Below are 17,150 nucleotides of genomic sequence, written 5' to 3'. Positions count from 1 at the left end.
CCTCCAGCCCTGATTCAGCATAATCACATAGAAATCATCCCATCAAAAACCACCTCTTTCAAAACCAGCGGGAATGGTGATAATAAACATTGAGCAGACCTGCCTGAGCCTGCTGGGAATCTGTCTGATTAGTCTGCATTGACTTTAGCATTGGAACTGGTGCAGATTTGCAGTGGAGCTGTAGCAAATGGGGTTGAGAAAAGGCCAGATAATGTGGCTCTCATGGAATATGCAAGATGCTTTAGGTCATGTTTGGGGCTGGTAGGTCTGGCCCTGTTGTCGCAAAATATGCATGACCCAGGCTGACAAAATTCCTGACACCCAACAGGACATCATGGCTCTGATGAGCCAGGTGTCCACATGCCTCCTGGTTTTTCTGCGTCCCTGCAGCACCCACTGGTCTAGAGGTCTGACAAGGAGGGCAAAGAATGGGTTTGGTAATGGGGCAGTCAAGAGGCAAAATACACTTGTGGACAGACATGAGAGGATACTTCCAAGATTTCATTGTCTCTCTTCCTTTTGTGGTGCTTAACCTAAGGAATAATATTAACGTTGCTCAGATATGTCTTATTTCCTACAAATGTTTCCCAACTTGGATGATTATGCTGTAATGACAGTTCAATGATTCACACTGAAGAGCTTCACTGGCCTCACAAACACAAAAGTGCCCTTTCAAATAACAGCTTTAAAAAAAAAAAAAAAAAGGAATGTTTTTACGAAGCTTCTGCCACTTTCTCCCATCTTTTAACCGGTTACTAAGGCAGGAGTGTTCATGGCATAGCCCATAATACCACGCGCTTTCTTGTTGCAGTTACACACCCAAAGAACAACTATTCCTCAAGAACTCCCTGCAGCTCCCTGCTGCCGCTGCTGAACGCCCATGCAGCAACCTCTGGAAAACAGAGCAACTTTACCCGAAAATCATCCAATCACAACAAGGCCTCAGAGGGTAAAGCAGCAAACCCAAAAATGGCGAGCAATCTTCCCAGTGCTGCCGACAGCTCTCACCAGGCCGTGCCAACTAATAAGCAGGTAAGCCGCTCTGGGGAGGCAGACCCTGGTGCAAGGTGCCGGGCAGAAACCACCTGCCTGACCTCGGAGGCCTCCATCAGCCACTGGCCTCGAAGAACTCCCCTGGTCTATCCAGCCACATTTCACAGGCACTTTCCTAGGTGGAGGAAGTGTCCTTAGTACACTGTGGCATTAGGAGAGTCCACCTGAATGAGCCAGCTCTTCCTGTGCCTTTGGGGCCACCACCCCCAAGCCCTGGTCACTGGCCCGTGTGCAGAGGGGACTCACACAGACGTGGGAACAAGACTGTACCTGGCCACTGACGCTACTGGAGGGAGGGAATCTGACATTTGGTTTTGAAGATTCTTTAATTCCCATTGATGTGTAGTTTATCAGTAAGAGGCCAAAGTTAGCTCAAATTTCTCTCTCTTGGGCTTTTGGTAAAGAGAATACATTTCAAAATGACATTATTAATTCTCATCTGCCGTAACACCTAAAAATGTAAGTGTCCAAAGGTCAGTCTTCCTTCATTCCTTTGCTCCTCCACTATATGCTTGAGAAGTGATTTCCCTCTTATCATAGGAGAATGAACAGGAAATGGAATTTGATGATAACAGACGTTGGGCATGCTATAAAGACACCTTTCATGAATTCTAAGAAAGAGAGCTCAAATAAAGAGACTTTTTAAAAGCATTCCCAAATGCTGGTTTTCTAACAAGTGCCCTGTTGGATTTTGTGGTCTAGGTCTTTTAGAATTCTCATTAATTACACTGACAGACATTTCTCTGGCCCCAGGTATCTTCACCAACTCTAAAACAGCACTTTGACAAGGAGCATTTCATATTTCACATTTTCATGGCGTTTGTTCACAGCTTTTGTTCTTTGGTCATTATTAAACCCCATACTAAAATTAAGTCTAAAATTTAGTCTGGGCTTCCCTTTCACTTCTTTAAAAACAAAAGCAGCCAGGTTAAATGCTAGCCGCATAGATACTTTTTCAGCTCACTGTTATCATTTTCAGCAAAGCATTTCAGGCAAAGGCTCATTTAAATGGAAACATATACACAAGCCAGAGCCCTGTAGACCCAGGGAAGAAAGGCCCTTGTACCAGGCCCTGTGCTTTCTCCCAGCCACGGCCATCCCTATGGAGCAAGACCAAAGAGATGTCACTACTCAGAATCTGTATTCTCCCAAGTACTCAAGATCCTGGAATTCTATTCCCAAATGGCACCAAGCCTGCTCTCAGGATTTTGTTGGACCACTTCCCTGGATATATCACCTTGAGGGCAGACCATACTACCAGTATGCACACTCCTAGGTCCAAAGGATGATTGTTCATGGGTGTGAGGACAAATCTTAAGTGTGCAGGCTGAAGTGTCCACATTTGTGTGTGCAAGGCCCACTCACAATGTTGGAAGGAGTCAGAGGGAGGAAGAGACAATATTCACTCATATGGTACATGGGCTTGCCTTTGTGCTCTTGGCCTGGGCCTTGAATTATTAGGGGTGGATCTGCCATAAACCTATACCATCCCATCACAAAGCACAAATGTAGAACTTTATAAATTTGTAAGTCATAAAATTACACATTTTAATAGTAGAGATTTGATTTTCAACCAAGGCCCGTATTCATGGAACAACCTATTTATGAATCTTGTCAGGAGACAGTATGTGAAATGGGAATAGCTCCACCACTTTCTAACTGTAGACCTTGGGCAAGTCCTTCAAATTCATTATCCTCATCCATAAAATGAAGCAAATAATAGCAACTGTCTTAAAGGGTCAGTGTGATGATAAATGAGATGGTACCTTGCTTGATGCCTGGAACACTTTAAGCCCTCAATAAATGTTGGCTGTAACTGACCTCATAGAGTTCAGAAATCTTTCCCTTGTACAGAGACCAACAAGCTAACCATTGCTTCCTTTCTACTCGTCCATTTATATTCTTGGTTGCTGATTTGTTGAAGGCTGCCAATTTTCCAGTATGATGTTTCGAAACTCGTTGGCTAAGAACTATATAAGGTTTAGAAGAACTAATTACCTCCATGAAAATACATGTTACTTCTATATCCTGCCAGGATCTACCAGATACACCTCATCCTTATACTTACCCAAGATAATATTTCTAAACTATGATATTTGTTTCAAGATGATAAAATAGAAAAACTGCTTTAGACAAGAAAAATTACAAACCGAATTTTAAACAGAATTTTACATTTTTCCTCATACATTGTAATGAGAATTCATATTTCTAGTCTATTTAGAAGGTCCAAGAAATTTTCACGGTAGAGAATCATCATTATCCTGCCTCTGTGTTACATTCATTACATTATATTTTAAGCATATTTTATGGGATTTCTTTATCCTGGTTCTTGATTTGTCTGTCTTATACTCTGAAACCTCTCTTCCAACATCAGTAATTGGAGTTCCACTTGCAAGACTGTCCACTGTTCTTTTAAGCTTTTATCAGCTTGACCTCATTTTCATCTTGTCATTGTCTTCTAGGATGTAAAAAAAAGCTTACCTGTGGCTTAGAAATTTGGTTTCCCTGATGGTATCTGCGGTTTGTTGGCACCTAATACCTATCTCTTTTCTTCTTTTGGTAGAATGGATCTTCTAGCCAAAGACGAAGATTTAATCCACAGTACCATAACAACCGGCTAAATGGGTCTGCCAAGCCCCAGGGCAGTGGTAATGAAGCTGATTTGATGATGAAGGGCAACAACCGCCATGAACACAGAAGACAGCCGCACAATGGCTTCCGTCCCAAAAACAAAGGTGGCGCCAAAAACCAAGAAGCCCCCTTGGGAACAAAGACCCCTGAGGCCCCGGCCCATTCAGAAAAGCCCCGGCGAAGGCAGCACGCTGTAGACAACTCGGAGGCCAGGCCTTTCCGGGGTAATGTCACTAGGGTTTCACAGTGCAATCTCTGCCCTACAAGAATAGAAGTTTCCACAGATGCCGCGGTCCTCTCAGTCCCAGCTGTAACGTTGGTGGCCTGAGCTAGGAGAGAAAAAAGCAGTTTTCACTCAGTTTTGGTTCCCTGCCCGAGGTGCTGACCCAATTCGCTGCCAAAAGAGAGTCAATCAGAATATACAAACCCTATATGGTTGTGTCATCCTCTCTTAATCATTTTTACTAATTCTAATAATCAGCTCTAGCTTGCTTTCATAACATTTCATGGCTTTGCTTGATCTGTTGATGCTTTTTCTCACCAAGACATTGCAGCATTTTAGCCAGGCAGTATTTACTCATTTGTTAGGAAAATCAAGATGTGGCTAAAGATCAGAGGCTCAGTAGCAACCTGTGTTGTAGCAGTGATGTCAGTCCATTGATTGTCTTTAGAGAGTTAATGTTGGAAAAAAAAAATCCTTACTGATCAGACAAACATGATCTGCTGAAGACACATGCGCTTTTGTAGAATTTAACATCTGGTGTTTTTCTGAAAAAAATATATATATACATATATTGCTTTATTTGAAACAAATTAAAATATGCTGCATTTGACACCTGGCTTGCTTTTTTTTTATTGATGCCTACTTTATTATTAAATGTAGTACTTTCAGGAAAACTTTAGAGGTTGTGGCACAGATCTCTCCACAATACTCTTTCTCTTCGGACAAGTCTTTTTTCAGAAAAAAAAATAATGCCTCACAATGGCCCCTGCCAGTATATTGCCCGCATATAAGTGGATATGCACCCCAGTCATCTTACACACAATGTGGTAGTTTGGAAACCTTGGTTGCAAGTGACATAAACCTCAGCTCAGCCTAGCTTAAACAATAAAGACAATTTATTGGTTCAGTGACTGAAAAGTCCAGCAACAAAGTATGCCTTGGGTCCAATTTGATCAGGGCTCCAGCTCATTTCTCTTGATTACCTCCGCTCTCCTTCCTCCATAGGCTGACAGTGTGTTCAGAGTGGTGGCAAATAGTTGCCTTACTTCTAAGATTCAAGTCCATGCCCTACACTGTCTAGAAGAAAAGAGATGCTCTGCAGATAGCATGCATGGGGAGCAAGTATCCTTATCAGAAGTCCCTGCAAGGGTCTTAAAAATCATTGGCCCAGATTGCAGGTAGGCTTGTCACTACACCAATCACCAGACTGGGGGAGAGGGCAGCAAATAAGATATACTTATTAGCATAGACTAATGGGAGTCCAGCCCCGCAGAAACACAGGGGCTGTGTGGGAAGGGCTACTGTTTCCTCAGGAAGAGAGAATGGACACTGGAGGGCCCAAGCCCCACAGAACCCCACGTCCACTATCTTTGCAGGGCACTTCAATAAGGGCACTTCTTCCGTCCAACTTCTTTGTGTCCTACAGATTGGTTGGCTTCTTTCAAGTGCAAATGCTTATTTTGAGCTCAGCGTTAACATTTTTTCTGGCGGCCCAGGTTCAGTGGCTCCCCTCCACAGAGCGGCCCTGAGCAGCGGCCCTGAGCCACGCAACCAAGTACAGGAGGATGTTTGCCTTCTCCGCAGAGAGCTTTCTGAAGTCTCTGGATGTACCTAGAGATTTAATAGGAATTTTAAATGTTAAGTCACATTCCAGGAAGGAAGGAAGGAAGAGGTGTTCGTTCAAATAAGAAAGATAAATGTTCAGGACTGCAATCCCTGTTTACTCCATCTGAGGCCCTGAATTTATATTTTACAAGACAGAAGGACTTTGCACAAATTTTGTGTAGCAAGATTTGGCCTGCCACTGAAAAAATGTCAGTTTAATATGTGACCGCTTTAAAGATGAGTCAAATAATTCTTGCAGCAGGAAAACACTACATTTTCCAGGTCAGGAGTGTACCTGCCTTTGTGAGCCTTGGCCCCTACCACTCTCAGCCTTGACTGACTGCTCTCAGGGTTAAGACAGCTCAAACACATTCGTAAGCACATTGCAAATGCTCCCAGCTCACAGAAAAGAAATAAAACAGAATGCTAAAAAGTGTTCAGACCTAATTATGGTTCTTTTCCTAGATTTTGCCTTTCTTATGAGACCCTGGGCATGTGAGCATTTACTAATTTGTATGTTTGAAATGGTAATTTCAATATTGTAGTGTCACTGTCAGGCCATTTAAATACTATATTATGTCTGCTCAGGTGGAACCATTGTGATCCTGTCACATTCTGCCATTCTTTTAAAATGTTTTAAACTCCTTTAAAAAAAAATCCACAGGCAGAAGCACTCTCCTGTCTCTGCTTAATGCACAATAGCCAGAAAAATAGATTCTTCACTCTTAAACATTTCTTTAGTAGAGGTTAAAACATTTTAATACCCATGAAGATTGAATAACTTCAAAACTCACCTACATTGTACCAAGACCCCATCTGTGAAATTCAAACCTCCCTGTTGGGTTCCCATTACATTCCAAATTTCCATTCCATTTGAGAATCTCTGCAGACTCCAGCTCTGTCCTGTTGAGCCTATCCTAGGGGTGCTGAATGCAGCAACACTTAGAAAGTTCAACAGAAGTCATACAAAATTCATCCTCAATAAAAGACATTATGACAGTTTGAGGGAAGAAACTAGAAACACAACATATCCAAATTAAAGCTCAGTTCACAAGTAGTTCAATTCTGCTGGCATCAGAAAAAGAGATTCTAATTAAATATTCCTAGGGAAGCAACATCAAATGAGGTTAATGGGAAAAGTTGCCAGACCAAAAGTGACCTGCAGATTTTTGCCAAAGTAAGAGATTTGGAACTTGTGATTCTGAAAGCCTAGATTTGAGCCTCAATTTCAATTTAATCATGAGAAGAGGGAATCTAGGACCTGATCAGTTCTTTTCCTAGGGCAACTGGGGTAGGGGAAGGGTCAGTGGAGTTGGGAGAACTGATTAAAGACTAGAGGTAGGGGTGCCTAAATTCAAAACCTAAATTCAATTGCCTGAGAGTTTTCCCTCTCTCCCTTTCTACCTTGTATCCTGCCCTGCCTGTTTAGAGTGCCCTCTGGTGTCTAGAGATGGTAAGATTTTCACTTCTCTACAGACACGCTAAGGAGAGCATCCATAGGCCATACCTAAATGCAGGCACAGGTGGGCTAGGACTCCAGAGTTATCCCAGGCACCAAAAAAGTGAAACAAAAGAGAAATAACCAGTTACCTGCTCCCACATTTCTTCAGCAAACTCATCATCACCATCCAAATCATTCATCTGGCTAATATGCTGCTCCCTGAAAGTACTGAGCCATCCTAACTGCTCTAATTTGGTGAGAAAAAATATGAAGAGTTGCTAAGTGCCAGGGATTCTTGTTACCTCAGAATTTGAAGCACGATTTTAATACTATTCATTGCAAGCTATTAGAAGGAACTTTTTTTCATCCTTTTGCTTTTTCTAACAAGGCTTTATAAATCCTAAGGAAGTTTTCTGACTATTCTTAGTTTCAAAGAACTCCCTGGTCCTTGGAGGAAATCAGCCCAAACCAGTGTTTAATCCCATTACAGCAGCCCCCTAGGCAAAGGGCACTCTGGTCTGGACCCAGTCGTGCTGTCCAAGAAGCACACAAGGTTGCTTTCATCATGCAGGTTCTTATAAATTATTTTTGGTGATTGATTTTCACAGGACCCCTTGCTTGTGAACTCTGCTTCTTCTCACAGCTTTTGGTGCTACCAGTAAGTTCAAATCTCACAGGTGACATTGCCATACACAGTTTTTAGGGAATAAATAGGTTCTAAGCAAATTTGTTTCTTTGCTTGAGAAAATATGTAGATTTCTCACACATAGAAATAATTATTTCAGAGCTGTAAGTGCAACAACGACCAAAGAATTTCTACAGAAAATGAATGTAAAAGGTGCCTCCCATCAAAAACAGAAAATACCTATTTTTAACTTCAGGTGCTTAAGTTTGAATTAGATTTATCAGTTCCTAGTCTCTTGTGAGAACATACACTTTCTATAAATTAGTATCACCGTGTAACAACCTGGCCAATAATGTTATTACCCCTCTGCCAATGCCTAACACACAGTAGGAACTCAATAAATACAAGAGAACAGATAGGAAAGAGTGGTCAACTCCAATATGCCTAGAACATTGTGGAGTCTAAATACAAAATAATCCAATAAGTCAATTCTAAAGAAGATGGGAAGAGAATAGAGCTACTAAAGTTTTGACCCTTGTGGCAGACTAGCTTGACTCACATCCAGGCCTCACCACTTCCCAGCTGTGTAAACTTGGGCGTGTTTCTGAACATCTCATTGCCTCAGTTTCTCCATGGGCTGATAACCATACATACCTTGGAGGTTTTTTGTAAAGACTGAACGAGTTAATCTTTGCAAACCACCTGGAATAATTCCTGGCACTTTGTATGGGTCAGGTAACCACCAAGTAATTACAATGGGAAAGCTTTATAAATTTATATGGGGAAACTTTATATATATGTTCTTTTTTATGTGTGTTTGTGTGTGTGTAGGTGTTTATGAATGAGAGAAGAAATAATTAGTAACGAGGGATTAGCTACTAAAGAGTACAGGAATAGCAGACACAGGGACAGTTACCACTGGAGTTGAGGCAGACTGTCCAAGGAAAAAACAAGTTTGGGAGAGCCACCCACCCCTACTCACCCTGGCCCCATAGGCTGAGATTCTGATCCTCTAGAGGAGGGGGTACCTGTGGTCCACTGAGGGTCAAGAAGTTCACTGAGATGCTGGCAGCAAGAAGCCACCTATGGGACACTGGAGAGCCAGAGAGGAGCTCCAGAGGAGGTGCTGGCCACTCTGCCAGGGGTCCCCCTGCAGGGGTGCCACTGAACTCACTAAGAACCTGGCTGGGGTACCAGCAGGGATACTGTTGAATTATCTGGGGAGCCAGCGGGGGTAGGCTGGACTGGAAGCTACTGCCAAAACTGAGGGTGAGGGCTTCTGGGGGTCCCATACCCCAACTAAGCACCACAGGAGCAAGAACACAGGGATGCTCAATGAGCGAAAAAAAAGCCCCTTCCTCACTCCTGTGGTGTCCCTCCAGTGACAAAGCGAAATGGCTAAAGAGAACTGCTTATAGGGTCCAGCTCCTGGATCACAAGCAAGGCAATAAGGAGTGGATTTAGAACTGTAGGGCCCAAGGGCAGGCCACCCCTACAGAACCAAGAGGCAAAAGAGTTGATAACTGGCATAATCTTAGAAAGCACTAGCCGAGGATTTGATAAATAATAGCTATGCAGCATACAGAAGACTAAACAGCATGCAGAAGTCCTGTCCCACTCATCTTCAGAAATGGAGCAGCAAGCTTCCATAGGAGGCCCACCATAGTGCTTGAGAGCCTGTACTCCAGGGAGATAGCATTCATGGGAATCCTGCCTTAGCCTCCTACTAGCCGCTAGGTGGCTTACCAAACCTCTTGGTGCTTCAGTTTCCTCCTCTATAAACTGGGGATGAGAATAATAATATACCTACATTCTAGAGTGGTGTACTAAATATGTCAGTATATAGGGCTTAGGGGAGTACGTCTTCGTTTTTCTTAGGTAGTTGCTTGCTCAGAACAGCAAACAAGTGTTTTTAGTATTATACATCAGGGAAAAAGAATTTCCCTGCCCTTCAAAGTCCTTCTAGCTAGACTAAGAATCAAACTGACATGAGGCAGATTAACAGGAGAAAATAAATCTTATTTTCATACATATGGGGAATCCACACAGACATGAAATTCCCCAGTTAGGCAAAATGAGGTATACATGTATCCTGAACTAAGGAGAAGTGGGCAGGGGTCTGGAACTTCAAAGGGAAGGAATGCAATTCACAGAAAGATGAAAAAAAGTAAATGTTTGGTAAATAAATGTTTGCTGGGCCACTCAGAAATAATGGGACATAGGGGACTTTGATCAGAGGCCTTGCTAGGTTCCTCTCTGTCTAGGATATCTAGTTCATATTATTCTATAGTTATCTCTGGTGAGTGCTCTCTTCTTGGAACAAGTCCTCTATCTAAATTCTGTTTAGGTCCTTGATGGGGGAAAAAAGGAGCTTTTCCTGAATCTGCTGGGTTTTGATTGCTTTCAGCTCAAAATAATCTTCACGCCAAGTGGTCCATCTTGGGGCAGGCTGCCCTTGGCTCCTACGATACCAAAATCAAAAATGTAACTGGGGGCTAATAGGATACATTTTTAATTGGCGGGCCTGAGACATCCTTTAATTCTCACGGCTCCATTCCTGCTTGGGATGGACAGCTGTGATGTTTCCTCAATATACCATGGGCCCCGGTTAGGAGAAGTGATTATTTTGCTCAGGTTAAGCCACCAAACTGAAGCAATGGTTCTCAGCTAGGGGTCGTCAATCTTGTGCCCATCCCCAACCCCTAGGAGACACTTGGAAAAGTCTGGAGACATTTTGGTTATAACAACTAGGGCAGGGATCCCTGGCCAGGGATGCTGCTTGACATCTTACAGTGCACAGTACAGTCACCCACAAGAAATAATTATCCAAAATGTCAAATAGTGTCAATGTAGAAAAACCCTCATCTGAAAAAAAAAAAAAAAAGAAAGAAAGAAAAAGAAAAACCCTCATCTGGAGGGTACAAGGGGTTTGGAGGAAGGAAAGAGAAACAGAGCTGATGAGCAGGCACATGTTGCCTTGTTCCCCTAGCTATGCTGGGTTCTTGATTGGTTCAGCCTAGCTTACCAAATCCAGATTGTATAACCTACAGCTGAAGTCTAAATATATAGCTTCTGAAGCCCTTGGCCTATTCCCGTCATCTACATAGAAGTTGAGTTCCCACATCTTTCAAACCGAGAAGTTAAGGGCTGAGTTCTTGAAAGAGCTGCTATTGAAGCAGAATGTCCAAAGTTTTAAGCAATCTCGGCAGACAGAAGCAATAGTTGCCTTTTCCCACCTAGCAAATATACTCCCTTTTTCTTTCTGTAACATGCTCTCTGTCTAAAACAAGTTTCTCTTCAAGGCTTCAGGCCCCCAGTTCATTTCCGTAGCTGGGAAAAATTTTTACTAAGGTAATGAGGGCTTCGGGGTAAAGGAAGGAAACGAGAAGTATGAGAAGCAACAATACAGCATGAAAAGTTGTTAAATAAACAAGTAGGGAAGAATACTGACTGACAGTTACTATAAAGTTCTATTTGTCTTAGCCAGAGCCTACATCAGGAACCGTCTAGCTATCAAATATGAAATGTATACAGGCTGTCCAAGACAACACATGTGAACAAAGAAAAATTAGCTTTTCTGTAACAATGTGAAAGAATGTGTAAGCCATGTGTATCTCATGAGGCTGACAGAACTGTAAGTGAAAATGGCCCCTTTGAGGCTGCACCACCAACCAAATTCCATGAATAGGAAATTCTGAAAACAGCTGGAAACCAATTTTTTTCTGTTAGCTATTCATGATGTTTCCTTTTTTGGCTTGAAATCATGCATACTAACTGCAGCCCTCAACAAAGAATCACTCATCCACTCTTCACTGAGGAATCAGCAACTTGTTGACAGTTTTCAAGGTTGTTTCCGCATATGGGAAAATGACAGTATTTTCCATCATTAGAAAGTTCCTAGTTAACTTAGGAATACACATATGTAAATAATTTGAATACTTTCCATTTGCTATAGAAGTTCTTTCCCTTCATTTTATCCAATTCATACTTTCCACTTAGTATCTAACCAACATCCTACCAAATATAAATTAAAGCTATCCAAAGGGATTGCAGGTATAAGGCAATTCTTTTTTTTTTTTTTCTTAAGTAGGCTTCACACACAGAATGAGGTCAAACAGGGGGCTGAACATGGTTCCCAGCGTGGGGCCTCGAACTCACCAACCTGAGATCAAGACCTGAGCTGAGATCAGTTGTCAAAAGCCTAACCAACTGGGCCACCTGTGTGCCCTTAAGGGGCAATCTCTTTTAAGGTACCCTTATATTCATACAAATGTTAGCATTCTCCCCTTTACAGTACAATTTATTACAAGTCTTTGTGCACGTTCAAAATGCTATTTAAATAAAAAACCCTATGCACAATCTCTCAGATAAAGTCAAATATACTTGCATATTAATTCCTTCTTTAAAAATCAAGGAATAGCTGGATTATAATTATACTGTATTTAACCACAGACTGGGAAGTGAGTCAACAATTTTTTCAGCGTTAGCACTGGAATAGGACTCAGTCTGTGAATGAAAAAGAAATTGCATCAGCAATTCTAGCAGAAGCAATAAAGCAGGAGGGGAGAGGCCAGACTGCTTTTTTCCTTTCTCAGAAGTCAGGCAGTGTTGGCACCAACCTCTCTGAGATCTCGCGATCCATTGCTCTGGATTACTTTAAACAACTTGACAAGTTATCTAACTGTTATGGTCATTACTAATGGTAATTTTGGTCATTAGCAGTAATCACCCTACTAAGGAACCTCCACTACCACCTCTTTTGTTCTGACTGTATCAACTCTGCAAGGTTGGAAATCAGTTTCCACACCCCCTGAAGATTGCCACCAGGCACATTTAAAAAAAAATAATTGGGGCATGGGGGAGGAAGCTGGGAATTGCCTTAACTGTTTAGAAATTTACTGAAGGACTACCACATACCAGGCATTACACATATAGAGGCAATGGAGTCCCCTCTCTAGTAGGAAACAGATATGTTATCCAATAGTTTAATACCTAACTGCTCAACAACTTTAAATATTAAACAAATTCACAATTTTAGTCTACTTCCTCCCTCTAGCTTTTCCTTTGTTCAGTGATGTTGTGTCATTCAGGGGCCAATATGGGGGGATGTTATGGGGGGTGTCATTATTGTACAGCTCTTATTTTGTTCAACCTCATTTTCTTGATCTTTAAAGAATTGGGAAAGACTACCTTCATTATATTGTTGTGCTGAAACTAAAAAGCAAAATGAACACAATAAAACAAAGTATATGAAAATACTTTATAAAATATTACAATGTATTGCCTTATAAGGCAACATTGAAGCAAAAAAATATTATTTAAAAATATAAAATATAAAATGCCAGACTTAGGGCTTTCCATGATATAACTAACCAGTTTTAATCAGGACAAACCAGTTTTCAACACAGATTGCCTAGAAGGGCATAATCATATATCTTTTTGATACGAGCAGTACTAAAGGTCCTACTCATCATAAGAATTTCTTGTCTCCTCTGACCCAACAACTGCACAAACCTACATTTCCAAAGTAATGACACTGAACTATTATTTATAAAGCGTACTTTCTCTTTTCTTATTTTTTATTTTCCTGGAAGACCAGAGGGTTATGATGAGTTACTCCTTTGTGTCTACAGAATCTGGAGAAATGTGATTTCATGCAAAAGTACCTAGTCCCCAGGGAACCACCCCAACTAAAGTAATTTTCAAATTACTTGAGCATTCTGAATTTGACTTTGACTCTTGCTACCCATGGTCCATCAGGGACCATTTGTCTCTTTCCACTTTGGCTGCACCATGGCCTAGTAGCTGTTCCAAAAACCCCCTTCTTACAAAGACTAGATGTGCTAAATAGACTTCCTTTTAAATTGTTAGAGGCAAAGAAAAGAAGGCTATTCGCAGAAACACCCATGAGTACAGGCAAACCTCTTTTAATTGCACTTTGCTTTATTGTGCTTCATAGATACTGCATTTTTTTTTGTTTTTACAGATTGACGGTTTGTGGCAACCCTCCATCAAGCAAATCTATTGGTACCTTGGTATAAAATATTCTTATATGAATCAGTAATTCAAGATATCCGAGATCAAGCAATACTAGTAATGTCCTAAATGGAAGTTCTCAAAATTCACTATGATCTTTGATTTTCAGAATGCTTAGAGTCTTTATAATAGTATTTTTCAAGGTGACTAAGTATTTTTTATATTCTACAGGGAAATGTAGTTCATGAACCATCAGTTATATATTCATTTTTTTTCTAGCCAGATAAAACACCTATTTTAAAAGGCTGCTGGTATTTGAATAGATATACAAAATTTGTTTAATTATTTCATACATTATCTAGGGAATAAAGAAATTTGGAAACCAGAAATAGATAACCTACATAAACAAACAAGCTCTCATGCTACCAATGGGCTCTAGGACTTAAAAAAAAGTATAGTCACAGAAAATGTTACTTTTTATGGAAAAGTTTTACTTTATTTTGTAAAAAGTAATGTTTTGAGTATATTCACTCTTTCAAAGTAATGCAAGTACAATGATAAGCATTGAGTAAAAAGTACCCTGCTTTATGGACTTATTTTTAATACACTGTAGGCATACTGCTTACTGAAGGCAGAAATATGGGATCCAATTATAAAACTTAACATGTAAAAGTAAACACATACAACTGAATAGTTGTGAAAAAATAGAGGATTAATTAAAAGATTGTTTAAAAATATTAAGTTCGAGTTAAATGGGAATTTTATGCATAAAAATCATATTATATGGTCAGAATGACTCTTCAGTGGTCATTCCTGAGAAACAAATAGTAACTTTAGTTAAAAGTTAATGTTTAACTTCTTTTTCAAAGTACTTTCAAAACTTCACTTATTCAAATTAAAACATTTTAACAATTCATTCTGAAGACATGTTATATGGTTCTCATTCCAAGATATCTTGTGATGTATAAATAAATCTGCTAGCAGAAAAGACAAAGAAAAAAACCAATCTAGGAAAGAAAATACTTTGAGTCAAAGTGTGATCTTCAATTACTCTTTTTTTCCTCCTCGTATCTTTTCATGACGGCTTTTGAGACTGAAAGTAACCTGTGTGGGGGGGGGGGTCACCTTGGTGCACATTTTCTCTCAAATCTCTCTTGGCTGGGACACAGCGCATGGAAGCATTAAAGCCACCCTCTCTTATTCTGTTTCAGCAGACGGGAATACTAATCCCACTCTTGGCCCTGGGCAGCAATGAGTAACATTACAAAAGAGCCTAAAGTCTGTAATTACTCAGCAACAAAGTAGACTTCTCTAGTGATGGTTCTGCTGTACTGTTTTATTGTACTGTGCTGTTTTGTTGCCTTAATACGGATTAACCATCAAAAAAAAAACCCCCAAAACCCAACAAAACCACCCTGAAATTCAAACTATCAGTAGACAAACCATGTCAAAGTAAGGAAAATGAAAAGTAAAGATAGGCTCAACCACTTAAAGCTTCCTTCCTCCATTCCTACTTGACTCACTTCATTTTTCCCATAACGATCCTAAAGACCAGCATAAGCTATCACCTCTACTGCACCAAGAACAGCGCCACTTATTTGCACCCCACGGGTCGGGCGCTCCGAGAGGCGAGCTGGAGGTCAGGAACCCACTTTTCTGTCAATCAGCCTGGCCCCGCCCGTTTTCAGTCCGCGCGTGCGCGTCAGGGTCTTCCGGGGGCGGCGCTGGGGATTCCGCGGGTAGCGGTGCTCCCCCGGCTGGCGGGGAAGGCCCGGCGGCGCACAGTGGAGTTCGCTTCAGTTTTATCACTCGCGGCGGGGTGGCTTTCTTGTCTGAGAGCAGGACCTTGGCCGGAGGTGGGTGTGCGGCTCCGTTTTCAGCAGCGCTCCTGGCCCCACGGGAAGCCTGGGGCTGGCCTGGCAGCACGGTGCCCACCGACGACGGGGCCTTTGGCGACGCAGAATGCTGCGCTGCCTTTCCGCCTGAAGAGTGGAGGGCGCTGGCCGGAGACACTCGGACCGACGCCGAGTTCTTGACTTTAATTTGGGTGCTGGTGGAAGGGCCCAGAAATCGGACTGGTTTAGGACCAGTCTTACAGTTCACTTCTTCTTCTTCTTCTTCATTGAAAGCTATCAGTCGCCTGTGGATACAGAAGCATGTCAATGTCAGCATTTACAGGTTTGGTAACTCCTGAAAACGTCCGCAAAGTTTATCTTCAGGGTGAGGAAAATCGTTTTCATCAAGAATTTGAGTCAAGAGGTTTAGAGGGATCAGGTACTTCATCTCGTCTCCCACCAAGGTCAATAAGTAAATTACCAAGTTTACAAAAGATTGTTTCTACTTGAATATGAACTCTTAAAATCACCATGTTTTCTAAAATAAAATAAAATCACCATGTTAATACCAACGACAAATTAAGATTTGGAATGTTACATTAGAATTATCTAGTATATCACTTGGTTCCTAAGAATCCTCACAGTGATCCAGATGATAACCAGGATGATCTCAAGTTAGGGGTTTCCCCCCCCCCCCCAGAACAACAGTTGATTTACTGAGAAAATTTACTGTTTCATAAACTCTTTGAGAAATGCTGTTGCATATTTTACTCTCCTCTTGAAAGTTAATAAAGGTTCTGAGGTCTAAAGTAAAGACACCTATTTAATTTTGTTGCATCTGTATTTCCCAATATGGATCTGTAATGCAGCCTTTGGCACCCAGTAAAATTAGCATTCTGTGAAATGCATTTTGGGAACTGCTAGAATGGTCAAACCCATGGTATAGTTAGATGCTTTTTCAATTTAAGAAGTATTAGACAAAACTTAAAAGATTCCTTGGGGCGCCTGGGTGGCGCAGTCGGTTAAGCGTCCGACTTCAGCCAGGTCACGATCTCGCGGTCTGTGAGTTCGAGCCCCGCGTCAGGCTCTGGGCTGATGGCTCAGAGCCTGGAGCCTGTTTCCGATTCTGTGTCTCCCTCTCTCTCTGCCCCTCCCCCGTTCATGCTCTGTCTCTCTCTGTCCCAAAAATAAATAAACGTTGAAAAAAAAATTAAAAAAAAAAAAAAAAAAAAAGATTCCTGAATTGAGTTTGCCATTCATTATAAAAAGTCTAAATGGAAGACAATGTTTTTTTTTTTAATTAAAAAAAATTCAACTTATTTAAATTAAAAAAAAAAACCAAAAAACTAGTTTACCCATTTCTCCCCCTCCCCCACCCCTGCCTCTGGCAATCACCAATCAGTTCTCTGTATCTACCAGCTTGAATTTTTTTTTACTTCATTTATTTACTTCATTTTACTTTCATTTATGAAAAAACAAAGATCACATGATATTTGTCTTCCTTTGACTTATTTCACTTAACATAATGCCATGGAGGTCCATCCATGTAGTCACAAATGGCAAGATTTCATGCTTTATAGCTGAGTAATACTCCTTTATATATATATATACCACATCTTCTTTATCCATTCATCCATCAATTGACACTTAGGTTTTTCCGTATTATAAACAATACTGCAATGAAGTATTCAAGTTACTCTTTGCATTTTCTTTGGATAAATGTCCAGAAGTGAAATTGCTGGATCATAGGGTAGTTCTACC

The 17,150-nt window shown here is 41.1% G+C and overlaps 2 protein-coding genes across 7 annotated transcripts in view; one reads left to right on the top strand and one right to left on the bottom strand.

Moving 5' to 3' along the window:
• The window catches only part of SPATS2L (spermatogenesis associated serine rich 2 like), a 167,185-nt gene extending 162,666 nt beyond the window's left edge, over positions 1 to 4,519 (top strand). For all 5 annotated transcript variants that reach the window (XM_047084683.1, XM_047084682.1, XM_047084681.1 and 2 more), the window contains 2 exons: positions 812 to 1,032; positions 3,617 to 4,519. In XM_047084683.1, the coding sequence (XP_046940639.1) occupies positions 812 to 1,032; positions 3,617 to 4,012 (617 nt within the window). In that variant the 3' untranslated portion in view covers positions 4,013 to 4,519. The remainder of the gene's footprint in view (positions 1 to 811; positions 1,033 to 3,616) is intronic.
• A 10,350-nt stretch (positions 4,520 to 14,869) lies between these two features.
• The window catches only part of KCTD18 (potassium channel tetramerization domain containing 18), an 86,727-nt gene continuing 84,446 nt past the window's right edge, over positions 14,870 to 17,150 (bottom strand). For both annotated transcript variants that reach the window (XM_047083933.1, XM_047083934.1), the window contains one exon: positions 14,870 to 15,694. In XM_047083933.1, the coding sequence (XP_046939889.1) occupies positions 15,214 to 15,694 (481 nt within the window). In that variant the 3' untranslated portion in view covers positions 14,870 to 15,213. The remainder of the gene's footprint in view (positions 15,695 to 17,150) is intronic.

This window comes from Lynx rufus, unplaced genomic scaffold, assembly GCF_022079265.1.
Source record: "Lynx rufus isolate CCGP_SWC_20201006 ecotype Redwood Valley unplaced genomic scaffold, mLynRuf1.p SCAF_2, whole genome shotgun sequence".
Classification (NCBI taxonomy): domain Eukaryota; kingdom Metazoa; phylum Chordata; class Mammalia; order Carnivora; family Felidae; genus Lynx; species Lynx rufus.
The sequence above is the reverse complement of the archived record's forward strand: the minus strand, read 5'-3'. Positions and strand labels throughout refer to the sequence as shown.